Raw genomic sequence first — 22,350 nt, forward strand, 5'->3', positions numbered from 1 at the left:
ATCTCCATGCATGTTTGCGTTTCGGGTGCAAGCTGCCATTTAACATCACAGAAGAAGAAGCTGGATCCCGCCGGATGCTGGATCCCGCCGGATGTTTTGTCAGACCCACAACACAACGCACGTGGAGCAACAACAAGTAATTTGATTGGACAAGAGGCATGACTGCTGATCAGATTTCCAGCGAATTTACGAACGCAGCCGAAACCACTCGCAGACTCGGTTTTTTTCATAACACGAAACTTGACGTTTTAAAGTACCCACTCGATATAATAAACAGCAGTTTAACGATCACAAAATACTCATAATTTGTGGATTGGATTTACTATTCTCCTTTGCCATAGGCTACTAAGGGAGACTTTTGTAAATACGTGCGTTTGGGGCTGTGTGATCATCTAAATATGTGTAGTTATGTGTTTCTAGCATGTCGATGTTCTATCAGAATGTTGTGATATTATCAAAATTAAGAAGATGAATGGCTGAAATGGCGCAAAGCGGGGAAAAACAGATACGACATCTAAAGTCTAGAACGATTATATTTCAAAACAAGGCTTCCCTTTAACTCCCCGAGGGCTACGACTATTACCAAGTCTATCTGGGTTTATTTGCAAGGACCTTCGCCTGTAGTGTTGTGGAAAACGAAGGTTTCTGCTGAATGCTGCAACACTGGAACCACGTTATGAAATACCAGTTTTTTGGGGGGGGGATGCGCACACTTGCTACTTGCCGCTTTCATACTTTTATTTAGCCTATATAGCACAAGTCATGCATTGAATGTAACCTCAAGTGCTGAACAGTATTAAGTAAATGAACCAGCCCTAATTTAAACCATTTGATTTTGAATCAAGTCTCTTTCTTCCTGACATATAAAGAACATATAAGGAATATTGTATATTGTAACTCAAGGTGTTTGAATTATTCCCCCTGTATATTATTTCCTTGGGTGTAGTTCCCAAGGTGGCATTGTCTGGCTAAGGTTGGTCCCCCAATCACACTCTCCTATTACACTTGCACAAAAGTTTATACATACTGTATAACCAACAGTAAAACATGTCGACTCTTTACATTACAGTAGGTTAAGGGTAAACAAAGTGACATTATTTTCTACATGTTGACAGATAATGAAAGGACCTTAAAGAAGACGCGTTGGAAGGCCGGACTGGTGTCAGAGCTTAGGTCATCTACAGCCACATGTGACAAACAGTGGAGCAGGAGCAGAGAGAAGTCTCCTACCGACTGTTGTCTCTGATGACGCACAAACACTGTCTCCTCTGACTCCTAAGGACACAAAATCAGTCAGTAACACAACATCATTCAGAAATAAACGACACATGCACAGCTGTCAGTCAGTGACAAAGCTTCATGCACTTCAGATGGGGATATGGCACTTCCAGATTCTGAGCTGTAGATCAAACTACAATAACAGTTTGGTTCACGTGAATGGTCATCTTTAACACCTGATAGAAGAAGGCGTTCCGGAAGGTACTTGTTGGTTGTCAGACTAGCTTCTATCTGGAGTGACACTGACATCATCAGCTGGTAAATCTGACACTGAACAAGAACCATAATTATTTTCATCTTAGGGAAAATGTGTTGACTGTAAAGGCCATGTGCTGTGTTACTTAAGCAATATCACACGAGAGGGAGTGTGTTATACTGAATATCAGCAAGGTTGTGATTCAGTCGTAGGTACGAGGCCGCAGGCGGTGGGTGTGGTCGAGTCCTATAAGTTCCTTTTTTTTTGTGATCAATTTTTTATTATTATTTCAGGGAGTAAAACAAGGGGAGTGGTAACATACAAATAAACAAAGGAGAAAATAGAATAACAAAAATACGGTTTACCAGTACAACCTTTCAACCCCCCCCCCTCCCCTTCCCTTCCCAATCTCCCTTTACCCCAATAGTTCCCCACCTACCCCTCCTCCCACAAATGTCCCTCCCGCCAGATACCTCCCACCCACCCGCCCAATCACAACCCCCCCGCCACCCACCCCCCCTATCACAGCCCCCCGCCCACCACCCCCCACCCAATCACAGCCCCCCCCCCCCCTACAGGACCCTATGGAAGGAGCAAATCGATTAGCCTATAGTAGTGTCTTGAGGATGGTTATAGTTTGGTCCCAGCATGAAACATTGTCCGAAATTGCATGATGCCTGTTGGCTATCCAGTGTTCCATGCTGGCTATATCTATGAAGTCTAATATCCACCTCTGCGTGGTCAAGAAATGGGGTGACTTCCACCTGCAAGCTATAAGCCTTTTGGCTGCTGTAAGGCCGGCCAGCCAGATGCGTCTTTGTTTGATGTTTAGATCAAGGTTTGAGTAGAGTAGTATAATAGAACGTGTTTGGACAGGATCAGGGACAATGCATCACAAACTCCTATAAGTTCCTGGGGGTGCACCTTAACAACAAACTGGACTGGACTGGTAACTGCGGTGCTCTCCAGGAAGGGGCGAAGCAGGCTGGACTTCCTGAGGCGGCTCAGATCCTTTGAGGTCGGTAGCAGACTCCTGCGCATGTTTTGTGAAACAGTGGTGGCCAGTGCAACATTCGTTGTTGTTGCGTGCTGGGACGGGGGGCATTGCTGCAGGTGATGACAACACATTTTCTGCAGTTCACTTTGCAGAACACACTGTCTGAAACACACTCAAACTAACCATTTTCAAACATCACTTCAACGGGTCATAGTTGACATTTTTCCTGCTGATTCCCCCCCCTCCCCACACACATACACACACGCACGTGCACACACAGACACACACAACCCCCCCCTCCCTTCACACATACGTTAGTTGACATTGTTTTTATTTATTTTATCTTCACTGTTTTTGCCGTCCTCATGTATTGTTTTGTGGTTTGTGTTTTGTGTATTTCTGTTTATATGTTTGTTTTGATTCTTGCCGGGGTCTCTTGGCCAGATCATCATTGTAAATGATCATTTGTTCTCAATTGATTTTATCTGGTAAAATAAAGGTCAAATATATAAAATGAATAAAAAAACCCTGCATGAGGAGCTGCTCAACCTTCAAAGCCCTTTCAGCAGCTGCCTCATCCTGCTAAGGAGCGCTTCAGACGCTACTTCATCCCATCAGCCATTAGGATATATAACGCCGCCAGCTGTGGCGACTCCTCCACGCGGCACAGTGCTTCCGGAGGCCCGTGATGGCCACCACTAATGGACTGAAGAGCACTCAGTTCATGGACTGCATGTGTGACCTCATACTGACTGTAACGTCTTTAACAATGTTCTTAAATATGCGTCGCTGTGTTTCTCTTTTAGTCTGTACCGTACTGTTCCACTCTATTTATTCCCTATTTCTATTCTATGTATTCCCTATTTTCATTCATTATCTATTATGTGTCTTTTTATCCCTCATACTATTTTAATCTTGCTGCTGTGAGAAAGTAATTTCCCCTCTGGGATAAATATAGAACTTGGGGAGTTGAGGAATGTGTGTGTGTGTGTGTGTGTGTGTGTGTGTGTGTGTGTGTGTGTGTGTGTGTGTGTGTGTGTGTGTGTGTGTGTGTGTGTGTGCATGTGCGTGTGCGTGTGCGTGTGTGTGTGTGTGTGTGTGTGTGTCTGTGTGTGTGTGTGTGTGTGTGTGCATGTGCGTGTGAGGGGGAGGTACTGACCACTTCAAGAGTGTGTATTGTGACCGTTGTTGGCTGTGTTTCTGTGGTGATTTGTGAGGACAGCCAAAATGCCAATAAAATATGTAAAAAAAAAAAAGAAGTGTATATTGTCTGTAGTAGGAACAGTCCACGTTGGTAGACCAGGAACTCACAGGCATTGAGAGTCTGTGTGTCAAGAGGGATGAGCCCTCCTTCACACTCCCATTGAGCATCCATGAATGAGCTCCCTTTGCCTGGAACATGCACACACATGCACAAAATCAGTGCTGGCGTGGCGTGATCTGTTCTCTCCTGCTGCTAAGCCTCTGTACTCTATGTGTACATTAGGTACATAGGTACCTATACCATCTGTAGTACGTTGTCTTTAGTCTAGTGAACATCTGTGTATCTTCAGGATTAGCTCTATTAATGTATTTGCTGTTATTGTGTTGTGCTAATGTATGTGCTAATATTTACAATTAGGCTTCCCTAATAATAGCATAAAAGGTAAGATCGGCAGTGGTTCAAAAATCGCATCTTTGGTTTGCATACGTAACCTGTAGGAAACAGGTTACTGATACCGTTACTGATATACTGTGACAACTCCACTTCCAAAGGTAGGGTGGGAGACCCTGGAACTTCCCCATCATTGATGTTTCGATGTTGATCACCCACGACACCTACAGAAGGCTCATCGCTGACACCTGGCGTCCCAGCTGCACCCCCCTCTGCTTTTACCCCTCCTGTTGTATGATGGTCATCTTGCAGTCCATTGGGGTCCATCTTTCTTTTCAACCACAGCCAGTTGCTGCTTCGCCCAGCAGCCTCTGACAGCGATCTGATTGGTTGCCGGAGGGCCTGTCCTCAGACTCCCATCTGTCTCAGATAGGTCAACTCACATTTTCCAGTCCCGGGCTTTGTCCAGAAGATCTGATTCCCTTTTATCAGATGGATTCTTTGGGAAGTGTCCTGCTGGAACAAAGGCGATGGTGTTTGACAAGCTGGATGTTGGTGGGGGGATGGCGTCGATGGTAGTTCTCCTTCCTTCTACGATAATTGCCCGTTTTCGATGCTCAATGTTTTTTCCCATCTTGTCCACTGGACCAGCGTGGGGCGTGACCCCGCCTTTGCACATCGCTCTGCCTCCTCTTGCTGCCAGACCTCGGCTGCCAGCAGCGTTCTCCTGTGGGCAGATGTTGCTTTGTTCCATGTATGACGGGCTGTTTGGAGTCCAAACCCACCTCTCCCATTCTGTATCTGACCTACCATGTATCCATGCCTGAGAGCTACATTTATCTTTATTCATATCCTTTATTTTATTTATTTTCCCTTGAGATTAAAATCTCTTTTTCGAGGGAGACCTGGCCAAGAAAGCACACCAGTACAGATACAAGTTACAAAATTGGCAAATAAAACATAATAAATAACAGACAAGAGATAGCAGATCAATGTTATTAAAAGAACATTTGAAGAGTAGTGTCGTGGATTTAATTGATTCTTAATAGATTGAGTAAACCTTATAAAGCACAAAGAGCTTAAATCAATTGTCTCCAAAGAGGCCTTTTATTAAGCAAAGTCACATGAGCGCAGAGAGAAAGTAGCAGACAAAAAGCAAAAAGCCCCCCAACGTTGGGCAAGACTCATTATTTACTGTCCTTGGTCATGAGGTCACTATTCTTGGGAACAATCATAAATCTGTGCTTGCACAAGTTATGGGCCCTGTCCTGTCCATAGTCAGAATTATTCACTGCGCCACGGATCTTGGCCCATCCCTTACACTGAGGAAATGGGTCTTCCTTGAGTGCTAGATGCGCCAAACTGTATTCAGCCTTCAATTTCTCATTATAAAATGATAGAAAACTACTAACAGTAGCAATTACACATTTCTGCCACACCATTTCCTATAAATTCTCATGAAAAAACGTTAGGTTTAGTCATTAGAATTGCACCATTTGAGAGGTCTCCCCCCCTCTTGTTAGTCTCTCCTCCCCATCTCAGCTTCATAGTGACTTTCCGTGCTGCTTCAGGGTGGCTCCCTCAGAGAAAAATCATGTTACTGCACTAAACGTATTACAGCCCCAGACCGATGCCTCCCACTAGCTCTAGCGTCTCCCCCATGCCTCTCCCTTTTCTCATAGACCCCACCCCTCCCTGCTAGATAAAGCTCTACTTCACAACCTCTGTCCCTCACTAGTGCCTGCAAACTTGAGGGAACCATTGTGCAGCTACTGTGATTGGAATAGAGCTTGAGTAGCAACAACTACACCCTAGAACCAGAACCCTAGAAGCAGAACTCTAGAACCAGAACTCTAGAACCAGAACTCTAGAACAATACAGAGACCATGGAAGGAGGTCCAGCATCCCGCTCCAATGTCCAGTCCTACTTATTATGGTCTATCTTTAATGCTCTTTGTTGCTGTCTGCCTTTGGGGGTTGCAGCTATTGTTTGCTCGTGCAGGGTGAGTTATCCATGGTTACAAATCTTTAAGCAAAAATGTGGTTTAAAAAAGGATGTTGTGATTGATAATTTAGTATTTTGTGTGTAATTACATTGCTTATTACATGTATGTATTTATTCATTTATTTGCATCCAAATTAAACTTAAGATGTGACTAGGGATGATGAGTGAAAAAATGTGCAGGAGAAGAGACGTAACAAGGAGCTTGTAGAAGAGCCTCCATTATGAAATATGAGACTGATTTTTCTCTTTTTTCCCTTTTTTTTTTTAAGGCAAAAAATGCCAATGAAATGGGAGAGTCCTCAGTGGCCGAGGGTGCATCCCGAAAAGCCAAGATCCTCAACATCGTGGGAATGGTCCTGGGGATCATCATTCTCATTATTTTCATTGCACTCAAAGTAACCAATGGATAATCGTCAAAGTGTTTCTTCTCACCAGCTTTTTTTTTATGATTACATGTTCCATCACGCCCCGCCTGCCTAAAGTAAACAAATCCTATGTATGAAGGCTATGCTTGTGCTCTGCAACCACACAAAATGTCCAATGCAACCTGTGAAAATGCTATTTTTTTGTTGCATTACAGTTAAGAAACTCCCATGTAACAAGCTTTATAAAAGTGATACATTGTAATCCGTCCATGGTCTTTCATTTTCAATCATGTTAATCATTTAAATACATAACATATTTGAGGGTGAAGCAATTAAACGTAACAAAGCATTGCTGATTTCTAAAGTAGAATGGAACAATGAACACTGTGAAGAGAAAAGAGCATAATGTGATTCCGTCAGTAGTCCTTCTGGGGTTGGGGTAGTCTCTCTTGGTCAGTAATCAAATCTTTCCATGTTCCTTATCTGTTACTGCTGGGATCCTCTCTGCCAGTAGTTTCTCTACATGGAAGAAGAGAGACGTCTCCCTGTGTTTCTGCAGGAGCCTCTCAACTTCCTGTTTATGGAATAACCATGAGGACACATACACATTAAACAGCAGTGAGATTAACAGCAGCTGCTCTCCAATGCAAGAGATGTGCTATTTATAATCCATTGTTTTGTTAATGAGATTACATTCCACCAGAACATTCTGACCACAGGGGGCTACATACATCGTGTGAGAGCAGCCCTCGACTGGTCCTCTGCACCCTCTCCAGCAGGGACTGGGATTGGGAGTGTGGGACAGTGAGACATGGAGTAGCCCCTCCGAGTCTGACCTGGAAAAGCTCACCAAGACATGCCTGCAACGCCTAGGAAATGATGCACATACACACCCACATTATCATTATGAACGCATTACTGGAATGCTGGTAAAATGTCATGCCCATGCGTGTCCGTTGTGCCTGATGGGTGTGGTTTACTAAAACAGCATAATCAGGTTTAGATGGATCGTGAGTAGGAAAATCAGAAGAGCCTGCAACAGTGACTTAAACAAATGCAAAAAAAAAAACACAGACCACAGACACTGATGTATAAAGAGGCTAGGCTGTAAAAGTGTCATTATATATGGCCTAGAGGCCTATGGCCCCATGTCTCTTACAATTGTTTTCCTTTCAAGCTGTTCAGGGACTACGGATGAAAACTAGCACATCTTTGATGTACGCTAGTTGTCCCTGCCAAATAAACTATAATAATAATAATCATCATCATCATCATCATAATAATCATAATAATAATGTAAACATATTCAGTGTATGATAATTATTGATATGTAAATCAATAGTTCATCGGATTACAACGGTAATGATTAGATAATGTATAGAACCGACAGTAAAACCTGTTGACTCTTTACATTACAGTAGGTTAAGGGTAAACAAAGTGACATTATTTTCGACATGTTGACTTATGACAGATAATGAAAGGACCTTAAAGAAGACGCGTTGGAAGGCCGGACTGGTGTCAGAGGTTAGGTCATCTATAGCCACATGTGACAAACAGTGGAGCAGGAGCAGAGAGAAGCCTCCTACCGACTGTAGTCTCTGACGACGCACAAACACTGTCTCCTCTGACTCCTGAGGTCACAAAACCAGTCAGTAACACAACATCCAGGGGTGCAAACTGGTGATGGCCCAAAGGTTATGATGATGTACAATGAAGCTGAATCACAAAAGTTGATGCAACCAGTGTAAAATTATAAATGACTACCGTTGAGCATACTGTATATTTATACATATTCATACTGTATATTTCACGTCTCGTCTTGGTATAGCTACATCATTCAGAAATAAACAACACACGCACACAACAACAACACAGTGCCTGGATATGGCACTTCCAGGTTCTGAGCTGTAGATCAAACAACAATAACAGTTTGGATGACGTGAATGGTCATCACTCACTGGTCATCACCTGATAGAAGAAGGAGTTCCGGAAAGCATTGTTGCTGTAGTTGTTGGTCGGCAGACTAGCTGCTATCTGGAGTGACACTGCTGGAGTCTATATATAGAGAATAAGACATCATCAACTGTAGCTGATAAATCTGACACTGAACAAAACAAGCCATATTTTCATCTTAGGGAAAATGATTTGACTGTAAAGGCCATGTGCTGTGTTACTGTAACTGGAACGAAGTTGAGGAATGAGTGTGTGTGTGTGTGTGTGTGGGCGGGGGGGGGGGTGGTGTGTCTGTGTTTGTGAGGGGAAGGTACTGACCACTTCAAGAGTGTGTAGTGTCTGTAGTAGGAACAGTCCATGTTGGTAGACCAGGAACTCACGGGCATTGAGAGTCTGTGGGTCAAGAGGGATGAGCTCTCCTTCACACTCCCATTGAGCATCCAGGACATCTATGAATGGGCTCCCTTTGCCTGGAACATGTACACACGTGCACAAAATCAATGCTGTTGTGGCGTGATTGGGTGTATACCAGGGACGTGCCGTCCATATAAGCAGAGTAAGCAGTGCTTACCCAACGAAAAAATAAAAAAGGACAGTGAAAATATTGAAATAAAAGTGCATGTAAACCGTTTGTTTGTTTTCATTAAAATAGTCGTATTTTAGGTCCCAGGGCAGCAGGAGTCATTCATTTTGACGTTGCATTTTTAGCGCCACCTGCAGGACTAAGCACTTCCTACTCTGCATTGCGTTGCATATAAGCACTTCTCTCTCTGCTTTCCCTCGCGTACATTCGAATGCGTGAAAATGTCTTTTTTTATTTTTTTCCGATGCCTCAGCCCGCTGTTTAATGTGGCCAGGGTAAGCATGCTTACAGCCAATCAGAGTAGGTCTTTCATTCCGATAAGATCTACTGATTGGCTCTTATCACTTTCAAGTTCACTTAACATTTCACCTCTCGCCCGGCAGAATAGCTTATGCTAGCTAGCTCAAACGATCTAAATAATAATAATCAATAAGGATAACTTGCTTGATTTTGTGAATATGGACATTACTGTCAGCCACCTAAAGGGATTTCGTAGACTGGACTGGACTGGAAAAACACAACTACTGGCTAAATGCCGAGAGCTAAGTGCCTGTGTGACAAAGTGTGAAAAGAAAGTGTGTTGTGAGTTTACTATGGAGGATGGAAACGGTGTGTGTCTGTGTTGTGCGTGTGTGCGTTTGCGATGTTGAAACTGGACTTGTAGATTTCAGCAGGCTGGCTACTTGAAAAGATCTTGGTTCAAAAAAGATTGAACAATGAGCACCCCTGATATAGTCGAAACTGGCAACTTTTTGTTTTGTTTTTGGTAATCTGATCACAAAGTGACACTACAGTTTATTAGCGGGTTCTAGGGCATCAAAATGTGCATTTCCTTGAAACTGCGTTCACTGATAGCGTGTATGTGTAATTATGTGTATTTCTATATCTTATGCTTACCCAATCTAAAAGCTCACGGCACGTGCCTGGTGTATACAGTAGGTATAGGTATTAAGCTATGTACTTAATGGACAGACACACACAGAGGCAAACCTGTATTTCTGTACATTCTCTTTAGTCTAGTGAACATCTGGATATCTTAAGGATTAGCTCATGTGTTGACTGTTTACTTTGCTAGTGTTTAGAATGAGGCTTCCCTTTTTCTAGCACTGTGACTGTAACACAATGTAAATGAAAATGCAGAAACACTGCAACAGATCCCGGCAGGATATGATGACCCGTTAGCTTTTCGACAACAGTGCCAGTGCATGCCAAGAAATACTAGTGGCCAGCTAAAAAAAAGCCCGGAGCTTCTAGCCTAGCAAACCAGCCTGGTTTCATTTCCACAGCTGGATTTTTAAGTCCTGCCCCGTAGTATGGCCAGTTTTTTTTTACATTCTACAGTTTGTAAGACGTGGCAAACTATATGGAGACAATGTAACATTTCAAATGCTCTAGTTTCCCTATAGGTTCTTGTAACTTCAGCACTTTGTGACAACTGTATTTGTAAAAAAAAAAAAAAAAAAAAAAGCTCTATTCAAACACATTCAATTGTGTAGTTATGACCAGTCGGAAACTTGTAAATATGAGCCCAGAGGAGGAAAAATCTATTTTAGGGATCAAGATCATCCTTGAGCTCAGAGTTTCCGCCCTGACGTCATGTCCACAAGAAAGGAATCGTGAGCATGGCAGGATTTTCAAAAGGTTACGCTAAATCAAGTGGAAATACAACAACAATGTTTTTCTAAGCTGTTGAATACACCCTGCAGTTCGTGCATAAGATTGCCTTTTGGACAGTTGTAAACTGGACTACTCATCTCACCTAAGTGGTCACATAATGTCCTTCCCCTGGAATCAAACCGGAGACCCTGCGATTACATGTGCCAAGCCACCAAGCGCCCCCACAATTGATAGTTAAAGCAGTTATAGCTGGCCAACTTTAGTCATCACCTGTAGGCGTTTGTTGTTTGGATTTTTCAACTAATATCACTTGAATGATCTGAACTTCCTAGATCACAGGTGGGAATTCTGAGTTTCAGAGTTGGTCATGAATGCACCATTACAAAGCGTACATTATTGTGGCTACAATTTAATATTTCAAATACTGTAATTAGCAAGCATGCAGATGACAGCTTTCCAATCGATTTCTGATTTCCAATAACCAGCTTGCTATCTACTTCAGACCTATGAATGATGTATTGGTGCACATTTACTACACTTTACTGCATATTATCCTAACACAGTTAGTTTTTGCTCTGACGTTCAAAAGAGAGCCAATACCTGGACTCTATGAAACGTTTTTCGAAATGTCTGTTTTGTAAAACGAGGCAGGACATACAGTACATTTCACTTTTTCAGTGTTTATTCAATATACCACTTTTGTGCAAAGACCAGGAACATTTAATTATTTTGGGGGGATTTCTGATTTTTAGACTGGACGGGATCAGATGTTTATCAGTTGAGCATTTGGGACAAATATGTTGTGAAGACAGCCAGGTATGCTCTGTAACAAGTTCATCTCAGAATCCTGTTTAAAGCATTGATCTGCCCATTTCTGTCATTTGTCTTTTTAAACTATTTTTGTTGTTTATAACGTAAGTGTTGTTTATTACATTGTTGTTGTTTTTTTAGTTTATTGCTGTCTGTGCCTTTATGTCTTATGCACCAACCACACCAAGTCAATTTCCAGTATGTGCAAATATAACTTGGCAATAAAAATAATTCTGATTCTGATTCTGATTCTGATCTATTCAACCGACCATAGAGCTCCCCCCTCAGCAGCCCCGCCTCCCGGGCCCGACCCCTCAGGCGTAGCTCCACCCCCTTCAGGAGCTGGAAGAGTGGAGAGACCTCCAGCAGCTTGTCCCACTCCTCCTCTGTGGACATCAGAGACAAAGGTGGACATATAGCAGACATACGGGACGTAAAAGAAGACAACGGTGGTCGTTGAAAAGACACAAGAGGACGTGAAGGTTACCGTATAACAATAATGACAGTGTAGTTACACAACTATAAAGTTACACAACTATAAAGTTACACAACTATAAAGTTACACAACTATAAAGCAACTTGCAATGTTGTGACCCTCCCAATCAAAGTGATTTACCTGACAGTGTGGGGACACAGATATGTGTGGGATGAACAGTTTCTTTCATCGACGGGCTCTCTGGGAAGGAAGGTGATATCATTACAACTCATTCTGACCAACAGTTGCTCTGGTGAAGGTCTTATTGGGAACACATTCAGTGCAGCTACTGTGGTCCTGGGCTATGGAGGAATTGCCCAAAGCACTAAGTCTGAACATGGTTACTGTACATCAACCACTAGGGTTGTTACTGTGGTGGTTAGTTAGAAGTGATGGGAATAGTGATTCAATCAATTATTTGATGATTTGTATTTTTCTCTATTTCTTTGATACCCTTGGTGGACGAATCAAGATTAAACGTTTTCCTGACAAATTAATGGATTATTGTGACGTTAGAATTATAAGCTTCTATAGTCTTTAGTTTTTTACATAATCTGATCCATTAGGCGTTTATTAATGCCTGTGTGGTGTTATTTTTAAAATGTTTACATTTTTGAGTTAGTAATTCATAAAATACAAAGGTTCCATCTCACAAAACATAATGGAATGTAAAAACGTTGGCGCTCAATATCTCTGAACTATCCTAAACGGAGATAGAACCTTATAATTATAAGCTCACGTTATACCTCCAACTTTTTAAAAATGCCAATAAAAAACGGTTTTTTTCACACTTTATACCTAAATTCAAGAACTCCTAACATTAGTTTGTGTATCTACCTTTAACTATGGGTACGGAGGCGGTCCAAGCTCTCGAGCAGGTCTCCAACCCAAACATCTGTTTGGTTGACAAACCTACAAACACATGGTTCAGATCAACTCTGAGGCAAAACAGCAGGATGTCCTTATAAAGAACCAAAACAGGAAGGAGACATTTAAGAGACAATCTGGGATTGGTACACAATGTTTTTAGACTTGTATATTCCATTTATAATTCATAATATAACTTTTAAATGCCTCGTGATCTTAGTTCAACTGTCTTATCCAATCAGAACCTGAGATGTAAGCTTTTTTTTACTCATTGTAGCTTTACAACATGGTTAAAACTATAATTTTTATATCGTAGATGGTCAGACCTTGCATCCAAAGTGGTTACATTTCTCCAGACCCCGTCCCTCAGCTGTTGAACAAACAAAGTGTTAAGTGACCTCTTGTGTGTTGAGGTTTGAATCCCAGATTGGCACTTTAAAAGCGTTATTTTCAAATGCAATTCTATTTGATTCGTTATCATTGTTTTTAAAGGTGAATATATATAATAACCTTTTTAAAGGTGAGTATATATAATAACTTGAAATACAGAGCCATGTATGCTGCAGTACCAGAGCTCTGCAGAGCCATACGTGCTGCAGTACCAGCAACTGGCTGTTTGTTGTCCTCCAGTAGTTGGGTGAGTCTCTCCAGAAGGGGCAGAGCTTTCTGTTGAACCAGCCCTACCATCTTCAGAGGGTTTCTGGGACTCCCGGACCGAGCAGGACCAGACTCCCGGTACCAATAACAGCCTGATAACACAGCCTGAAGATATACATACTTTCTATAAAGACATGTGAGCCACATCAGAACTCTCTAGAGCCAGTGTCAGCTCATATGGGGCATCTGCACTAGAGAGAGATATACAGTATATCAACTCCTTAAAACATGTTTGGAAAAGTTATTTCAGTCGATTCTTCCTCCCCTTTAATAATACCAATTGGTATTGTATTTTATATAGTGTTGGAAAGCCTGATTAGTCACCTTTACAACGAGGTATAACTTGTAAGGACTGCTGATTCACATGCTTAGTATTCAAATGTATTGATTGTAAGTCGCTTTGGAATAAGGCGTCTGCTAAATGCCAAAAATGTAAATGTAAATGTAAGGATCATGCATTCGTGGAATGAGTAACACAGCTAAACGTGTGGGTAGCGGCCCAAAAAATGTTGCCAAAATCCCCTGCAATATTCTTCTGTTGGTATTCACTCTCGTTGTGAGCTTCAAGTGCTGGCAGGTGTATGTCAGACCTGAATGGCACCTAATTGACAATAATGGTGCAGGATCAGCTCATTGTAATAAGGAATGGAATGAGGAGTGGTATCACGTGTTTAATACCATCCCACATTCCATCCCATGAACTACAATGAGCCTGTCCACCAATGTCTACTTCCACCAGCCTCCCCTGGTGTTCTACCTCCCCCAGCCTCTCCTGGTGTGTATGTGTGTTCTGACCTGTGCTGTGTCTGTGCGGACCTGGCAGAGTTGTCGGACGTCATGAAGCGCTGTGATTGACACCTCCAGCTCTGATCGGCTGGAGTTGAGCTGCTCCCAGAATTCTCTCTGTCTCATGCTCCTGTCCTGAACGACAGAAAACAATGTTAATGTTTGCACCAAAAAACGTTGCGTAAGCCTATAAAGATGATCATTTTATGAATCATTTAAGTCTGTCGGCTCTACTCGACTTTTCTGATGTAAAGAGATGCACTTTCACACAGCAGCCTACTAGATTTGACCCTGGCACACAGACAAACCATCCTCTCTCCTCCCTGTGCTGCCCATCTCTCTATCCTCTCTCCTCCCTGTGCTGTCCATCTCTCCTGGTCCTCCCGTTGTCCCTCCACACACACATTCACCCTGTCCAGCCCAGTGACCAACTCTGTCTGCCAGCTGCACTGCTGCTCCCACTCCTCTTCATCACCTAAACACACACACACACAAACACACACAAATACACACACACACATGCGCACACAAACAAACAGAAAGACACTGAAATGCACGCATTCTTTCGAACACACACTCTGCACGTAATCGTAATCCTAATACTGTATTATATTATAGTCATGAAATGTTACTTTTTAAGTCAAATGAAATGTCATTATTTTTCGGGATAACATGCAACGGTGAAACAATGGTTTTGAAGCCTTGTGATGGCATCTAGAAGTCACTAGAGGCTCTTGTCAGCCTGCCAGTTGGTGTACCACACCAGTGTTTTCAACCCTCTCCTCGGGGCGCCCCAGCCGCACCACATATTTGATCTGTGTTCCACCACTGTCGTGGGCAATTCCTTCAATATCTTATTTATCTTTACTTAATTACTGACTAGTAAATTATCATAGAAACCAGAGTTGTTGATTGTTCAAGTCAGACTGCATTTATTGCAAAGTACAATAACACACAGCCGAAATCTGTTTGCAAAAAGTCCCTCTTCTTTCCTCACCTCCCTTTTATCCCCCAAGTAACAAGTACCTTCCCACATTGCTAATTTACATATATGGTTCTAAATTTCTACCTTCCCTTAACTGCTTTTCCATCTGTCCTCTGCCGCATTCCAACCTGTTGTTTATCTGGCTGAAATATTGGTTACAATGCCCTTCCTTGACCTTTCCCAGTTCCTGCTATTTAAAACTCCTTTGAAGTTCTCCTGCACCCTCCCTCTGACATTGTAATAGTGCCATCCATCCCTCAAGCTGCTCCCTTCAATCCTATCCTGTTTACTAAGGCCCTACCATAAACATTTTATTACCAGAACCGGGCTTGGCCCCAAATGCGTCGTGCAAGTGTGGCGCAGAGGACCAAACCGCAGACCATGTTATCCTGGATTGCCCGGTGTACCACCCACCCAACGGGATTAATTTTAATTTTAATTTAATTAATTTTGCCATTTAGCAGACGCTTTTATCCAAAGCGACTTACAATTATGAATTGGGATGGTCTGTCGGTATTAGATGACGAGACGATGACGTGGCTTCTGGAGGGGTGTCCAGAAATATAGCCCGGGTGACGGCTTGGATCCACAACTACCTCACAGACAGGCGTCAGTATGTGAGACTGCAGGGCTGTCAGTCTGCGGTGGTGGTGTGCAACACCGGTGCCCCCCAGGGAACTGTTCTGTCACCCTTTCTCTTCACCCTCTATACCTCCGACTTCCAGTTTAGCTCCGACCAGTGCCACCTGCAGAAGTTTTCGGATGACTCCTCTATCGTCGGTTACATCACAGACGACAGGGATGAGGAGTACAGGGCCCTGGTGGAGAGCTTTGTGCAGTGGTGCGACACCAACTACCTTTTGCTTAACACCAGCAAAACAAAGGAGTTGGTGGTGGACTTTAGGAGGAAGAGAAGGACCCCAGCCCCCATCACCATCAAGGGGGTGGAAGTCGAGAGGGTGGACTCCTACAGGTACCTGGGAGTACAAATTAATAACAAACTGGACTGGACTGACAACACCGAGGCTCTTCTCAGGAAAGGGCAGAGCAGACTGTTTTTCCTGAGAAGGCTGAGGTCTTTCGGTGTCTGCAACAAGCTGCTGCAAATGTTTTATCAGTCGGTGGTTGCCAGCGTTCTGTTCTTCGCCGTGGCCTGCTGGGGTGGAAACATCTGTGCCAGGGATGCTGCGAAGCTAAACAAACTGGTGAAGAAGGCCAGCTCTGTGGTGGGGACCGGGCTGGACAGCCTAGAGGTGGTGGCAGAACAGAGGATGGGGAAAAAACTGGCGGCCATGCTGGCCAATCCCTCCCACCCGATGTACTGCGAGCTGGCGGGGATGAGGAGCAAGTTCAGCCACAGATTTGTTCTCCACCGTCAAAGTACAAAAAGATTTGGACAGTCCTTTGTTCCAGCTGCACTCCGACTCTACAACCAGGCCCTGCAGGGTGGGGGAGACCTGGAGCTGGAACTTTTGGAACTTTTTACTTATTGAGCCTGCACTGTTTTATGTATTTTATTGAATGTTTTCTGTTTTATGTATTGAATGTTTTCTGCCCTAACTGAGCTGTTTGACAACAAAATTTCCCCATTGGGGACAATAAAGGTTTTCAATCAATCAATCAATCAAGCCCCTCAACCAGGTCTCGGGGTGGTAAAAGGGTAGCCCCTCGGCCCCGAGCCTGGTGGAGTGGAGAGGAAAAACAACTACCCATACGCCGAAGAAGAACCAGGCCCTGCTCCCCAACCTCCTGACCCACAGCTTTAAGAAGCCCAAAGACCTTAATTTCTATAAACATGTCCACATTTCAAAGCTCACAAATCTACCTTACCACCAGCTCACCTGATTCAACTAATCAAGTACAAAGCAATTATGGTTTGTACTTGATTAGTTGAATCAGGTGTGCTGGTGGTGGAACAGATCAAATATGTGGAGTGGCTGGGGCACCCCCGAGGAGAGGGTTGAGAACCACTGCGCTAGAGGCTCTGTCAGCCTGCCAGTTGGTGTACCATAGTAACCGTACCCTGTGTGAGGATGTCCAGGATGTGAGGAGGTAGCAGCAGCGCCAGGTGTGTCTGCGTCGCTGCTCTCCTCTGGACCTCACACTGGGCCGCCTCCTGCTGCTCCGCCGCCACCTCCCTCAGCTGCCTCTCTATGTCTGGCCTGTGGGTCTGCACACACACACACACACACACACACACACACACACACACACACGCACATGCACACGCCGACGCACGCACCGACACACACAAAACACGCACGCACACACCCACACACACAAAACACGCACGCACCGACACACGCTCCCACACACACACACACACACACACACACACACACGCACACACACATCTAATTAAAGTAGGTATGTACAGTATTCTGTGGTGGGTGGGGGTTGTTCATCAAATTATGTTGTGGGGGGAGATTGTGCATTCTGCCTGGAGGGACACGATGGTAGGGAGTTTGGTGCAGTAGGGAGTTTTGGTTTTCACCACCCGTTGCAGGGCCTTCCTGTCAGACATAGTTGCCACACCACACTGTGGTGCAGTGGGTGAGGATGTTCTCAATGGGGCAGCGGTAGAAGTTGGTCAGGATCCTGGGAGACAGCTGGACGTTCTTAAGCAAATGCTTCTATTTGCCTATGTTCTAACAAAGCCCTCCAGCAGAGCACGCAGAGAGGGCGCTTTGACTGAGAAAACCTCAGGTGATAATAGAGCAATCATCTTCTGTCCCCGGAACAGAGAAGAACAGTACCACCGCGACCTCCTGATAGTAGCTTCATTTCCCTCTGTGTGTCTTGTTTGTTTGTTTGTTTGTTTGTTTTAAACAAAGTGTTTATACAAAGAGTACATATACAGAGTAATAGACAGAGTGGCATACACACATATCCCAGATGACTCTTTGGCTTTTTTTTAAATGTATTTTTGAACATGAAACATGAACACTCCAACCAACCCCGCTCTCCTTTTGGATTACCGGTATTATAATTGTTCTTAACAACAAACGATACTCTTGAAAGGAACCCAGTCCTTTGTGTTTTTTAACACCAGCGTCATCTCTCTCTCATCTCAAATTAATTAATTTATGCCCAGGCAAATCCATGTTTAGAGGTAGCTATCTAACATTACATTGATCATACTTTTCACTTTTCAAAAAATGCCGGTCGAGAGAGGACGCTGGCGTTGCTTGTTCGCCGGTTGGTGACCAACTTGGAGGGGATGATGGTGTTGAATGCTGAACTGAAGTCAATGAACAGCCTCCTTGTTGTTGCTTGTATCTAGGTGGGTCAAGGTGGAGTGAAGTGCCGTGGAGATGGCGTCCTCTGTTAACCTGTTTTTGTGGTCGGCTTTGATGGCTGTTTCTTTGCTGTCCTGGTCGAATGGTTGAGCTCGTCAGGTAGGGATGCAGTGCTGGCGGGGGGAGGGCTGCATTTTGGGGTTTATAGTCTGTGATGGTCTGGATACCTTGCCACATAATTATGTTGGGGGTCAGAGTTGTTTTGGAAGTGCTCCTCGATCCACAGTTTGTGGTTGAGCTGAGCTTCCCTGATGCCCCTCTTCAGATTAGCCCTGGCTGAGCTGTTGGCCTCTGCGTCGCCTGATCTGAAAGCGGAGTCATGTACCTTCAGCAGTGAGCGGACCTCATCCAAGGCTTCAGGTTGGGGATGGTTCTTATCCGTTTGTGGGTGGCGACACTGATGTAATCCAGAACAGCAGAAGTGTATAAATCAATGTCGGTGTGGTGATCCCGAGTGGCTCGAGCTCTGAGCATAGGCCAGTCCTTGGTATGGAACAGGTGCTGCAGTTTGGGTCGGCTTCCTCTGGCCAGATTTTAACTGTCCTCACTGTCGGTTTCACACGTTCAATGAGTGGTGTGTACTTGGGGAGTAGGAACAAAGAGATGTGGTCAGATTGTGCTAGGTGGGGAAGGGGAACAGCTTTGTAGCCTGAAAAGGCTACGTCTGGTTAGCGTAGCCAAGTTTCAGAGAAAATCATGATGTTCCCTGAATCCAGAGTTTGAGTTCATCCATTTTGTTTGCTAGTGAGCGGACATTGGCGAGAAATATACTGGGCAAGGATAATCCATTCGGCTTGCGTTGCGTTGTTGTCTTGCCCAACGGGGCCTCTGCAACGACCTCGGCGTTACCTGCGGTCGCCTCTCAGACGAAGGGCGTTCCTCCTCGGGACACCAGTTCCACTTCCCCCCACAGACCTAGCAGGCTCATGCCCCACCAGTTCCACTTCCCCCCACAGACCTAGCAGGCTCATGTGGTATGCGACTATGATCAAGTTCACAGTTTGTGCAATGGGATCTGATGTCCAGTAATGTTTGTCGGCTGTATGAAGTGTTCGAAGTATGTTCGTATATGAACTATATATTCAGTGGAGGCTGGTGACTTCCAGAATTGAGGAGGCCAATTTTTTTTCCGCTTGCTCGCTTCACTCGCGATGGAATGTTCCCTGTTCTTCTTATCTGTCTTTGTTAAAAATTATTAATTTGTGTTTGGCGGTACTAAAGGGATTGGGACACTCTCAGGATGGTGGATGAAGCAGCTTTTATTGCCTGCACAATGGGTCATCAAATAAACAAAACAATTGGCATGAATCTCTGGTCCGCCTGCAGCAGCTATTGTCCCTTCTGCTCAGGCTCACAACATTCACCACAACATACTACATACAATCAATGACATGTCAAAAGCACTCAAACACTATGTCAATCAGACACACAACATACAATTCAGAACAATACTTCATCCATTTCTAATATTTATCCTGCAGAACAGCACTCATACGCGTGTGGCGGAAAAAGGTACTACACGGAGGCCATGCCTCCTGTTCCCACCCATTTTCAGTGATTTGGCCAATCACATATTGCCATGAAAAAAATTGCATTACATTGACTTCTATGAGAAACCACTTTCCGACAGGAGGCCTGGCCTCCGTGTAGTACCTTTTTCCGCCACACGCGTGTATGAGTGCTGTTCTGCAGGATAAATATTAGAAATGGATGAAGTATTGTTCTGAATTGTATGTTGTGTGTCTGATAAAAATTATTATTATTGCTTTTTTAAATCTCTCTCTCTTCTCTCAAATTATTGGGGAGGCCAGGCCTCCTCCACCTCTATGGAGGAGCCTCCACTGATATATATATATACTATATATAGGGCCGGTCCTAGACATTTAGGTGCCCTAGGCGAGAGTATGATTTGATGCCCCATCACCACCCACACATTCAACAGTAAGCCACCTTCGAGAGAGGGCACGCACGTTAGTTGCGGGCAGGTGGGCGGGGGGTGGGGGCGGGGGAGGTTCGCAAGAGGCGAGTGTGACTAATTGCGAAGCATAATAGAGACAGTAGGCTGAGACATATTTTCATAGAGACATGAAATTCATAGAGACATAAAATTATTTAAATGTAAAAAAAAATACGCCTAGTTCGCCTATGCCTAGGACCGGCCCTGCTTGCAGTGTATCTAACCTGTTCAGAGTCCTCCTCCTGTGCGGCTGTGTGGAGGCAGTGCTGTAGCGCTGCATCTAGATCCACCAGGAAGTCCTCCTCCTTCTGTCTCTGCTGCACCCAGTAGCTGTTCCTCAGACAGGCCTCTCTCTGCAACGCCTCCACCTAACGGAACAGAAGTGGTGCCATGAGCCACCCACGCATGATGAGTAACCAGTCCTTTGTCTATAAAAAAATGTATTGAATAGAATTCTTCTATCACAACGACTGCCAATGGCCGCTGGCCTGAGCTAGATTACTCTTCCTGCTACAACTGGTGGATAGATGATTCACTTGCTTAGTCAAATGACAATAAAGTCCATTCATTCATTCATTCATTCATTCAAATGTATTGATTGTAAGTCGCCATTGTAAGAATAAGCCATCTGCTAAATGCCAAAAATGTAAATGTAGTTAACAGTGGCGGACTCAGGCTGTTTGAAGGGCAGGGGTGAAAGGAAATGTGGGGTGAAATGCGCGCTAAGCGTGCTGGAAAAATTGGCGCTTTCTTTTGCTGCGACACCACAAACTTCAACTTACCACCACCTTATAGCGGACAAAAGGCACTGGAGAACACTTATACCAGGGCTCAACATTAAAGCTTTTTATATAAATTATACATCTTTATCAAATCAATAGTAGTCAAATTAGTTATTTATATATAATATATAAATATTATATAACATACACTCACCAGCCACTTGCACCGGGTTGGACCCCCTCTTTTGCCTTCAGAACTACCTTAATTCTTCGTGGCATAGATTCAACAAGGTGCCCCCCCCCCCTGAGTCCGCCAGTGGTAGTTATCAAGGGGGAACTTCACAACTAACCCTTGATCTCTGTCTAGGGTCTAACCTCTCCACTGGCGGACTCATGGGGGGGCAGGGGGGGCGACCGCCCCTCCTGGTGCCCCCACGGTTGAAAAACGTCTCGCTTAAGTGCCCTTTTGAGTGGCAAAAATGCCCTTTTGAGTGGCGAAAATGAGAGGCCGTGCCCTATTGGTGCCCCTCCAATGGTCTAAACTCGACCATGTGCACTGATGGGGTCCCATGTTGTGCAGTAGGTGCCCTTTTTTTCTTTTCGCCCCTGCCCTTCAAACAGCCTGAGTCCGCCACTGAACCTCTCCCACCGGTCCTACCTGTACACTGTCTGGGTTCTCTCCCAGCGTTGGCCAGTAGGAGGCGGTGATGGGTACAACAGTCTTAGTGGACACGTCAAAACGAGCCCCCACCACGGGAGCCAGCACCCCTGTCACAGGGTCAACAGTCAGAGCCCCGACACAGATAGCCACCAAGCCTGGGGGACAGCAGAACATTGGCATCAATATCACATTAGATTAGATTAGATTCAACTTCACTGCCATCGCAAAGTACAAAATGCTATACAACAAAATGCGGTTAAGTATCCAACCAAAAGTATGAATGGAATCCTCCTTCTTTTAAATTACTTTTGTACTTTTTACTTTATTCTATTACTGTTGCTTTTGTATTTCTGCAGCAATGCCAATGTCGAAGAACCTGAACCTAAGAATGTTACTCTGTACCCGTAGATGTAAATAAAAGCTTGGGAGTCCTCAAGGCTGCCCTGCCCTGTTGTACCTTTGCCCTCCGGGTCCTCCATGGTTCCCGCCAGAGGCACCGTGTGTCCAGACAGAGGGTCCACCTGAGCCCCCAGGACCGGGACA

The 22,350-nt window shown here is 44.3% G+C and overlaps 1 protein-coding gene across 2 annotated transcripts in view; it reads right to left on the minus strand.

The window, feature by feature from the left end:
- Positions 1–6,871: 6,871 nt before the first annotated feature.
- LOC308173834 (uncharacterized protein) overlaps positions 6,872–22,350 on the minus strand; it is a 19,019-nt gene continuing 3,540 nt past the window's right edge. Inside the window, exons 4-18 of one of the 2 annotated variants that reach the window (XM_080548895.1) lie at positions 22,265–22,350; positions 21,805–21,962; positions 20,649–20,792; positions 17,191–17,338; positions 14,594–14,658; positions 14,193–14,318; positions 13,310–13,502; positions 12,711–12,785; positions 12,015–12,074; positions 11,668–11,784; positions 8,707–8,858; positions 8,404–8,490; positions 7,920–8,066; positions 7,167–7,304; positions 6,872–7,009 (exon numbers count right to left, since the gene is read on the minus strand). The exon at positions 22,265–22,350 is cut by the window's right edge and continues 85 nt beyond it. In XM_080548895.1, the coding sequence (XP_080405021.1) occupies positions 6,896–7,009; positions 7,167–7,304; positions 7,920–8,066; positions 8,404–8,490; positions 8,707–8,858; positions 11,668–11,784; positions 12,015–12,074; positions 12,711–12,785; positions 13,310–13,502; positions 14,193–14,318; positions 14,594–14,658; positions 17,191–17,338; positions 20,649–20,792; positions 21,805–21,962; positions 22,265–22,350 (1,810 nt within the window). In that variant the 3' untranslated portion in view covers positions 6,872–6,895. Of the gene's footprint in view, positions 7,010–7,166; positions 7,305–7,919; positions 8,067–8,393; positions 8,491–8,706; positions 8,859–11,667; positions 11,785–12,014; positions 12,075–12,710; positions 12,786–13,309; positions 13,503–14,192; positions 14,319–14,593; positions 14,659–17,190; positions 17,339–20,648; positions 20,793–21,804; positions 21,963–22,264 lie in introns of those variants that run through there. The other variant, XM_080548896.1, reaches the window with a different exon arrangement.

The sequence above is a fragment of the Nansenia antarctica genome (genome assembly GCF_963989245.1).
Source record: "Nansenia antarctica genome assembly, chromosome: 19".
NCBI classification, from domain to species: Eukaryota; Metazoa; Chordata; class Actinopteri; order Argentiniformes; family Microstomatidae; genus Nansenia; species Nansenia antarctica.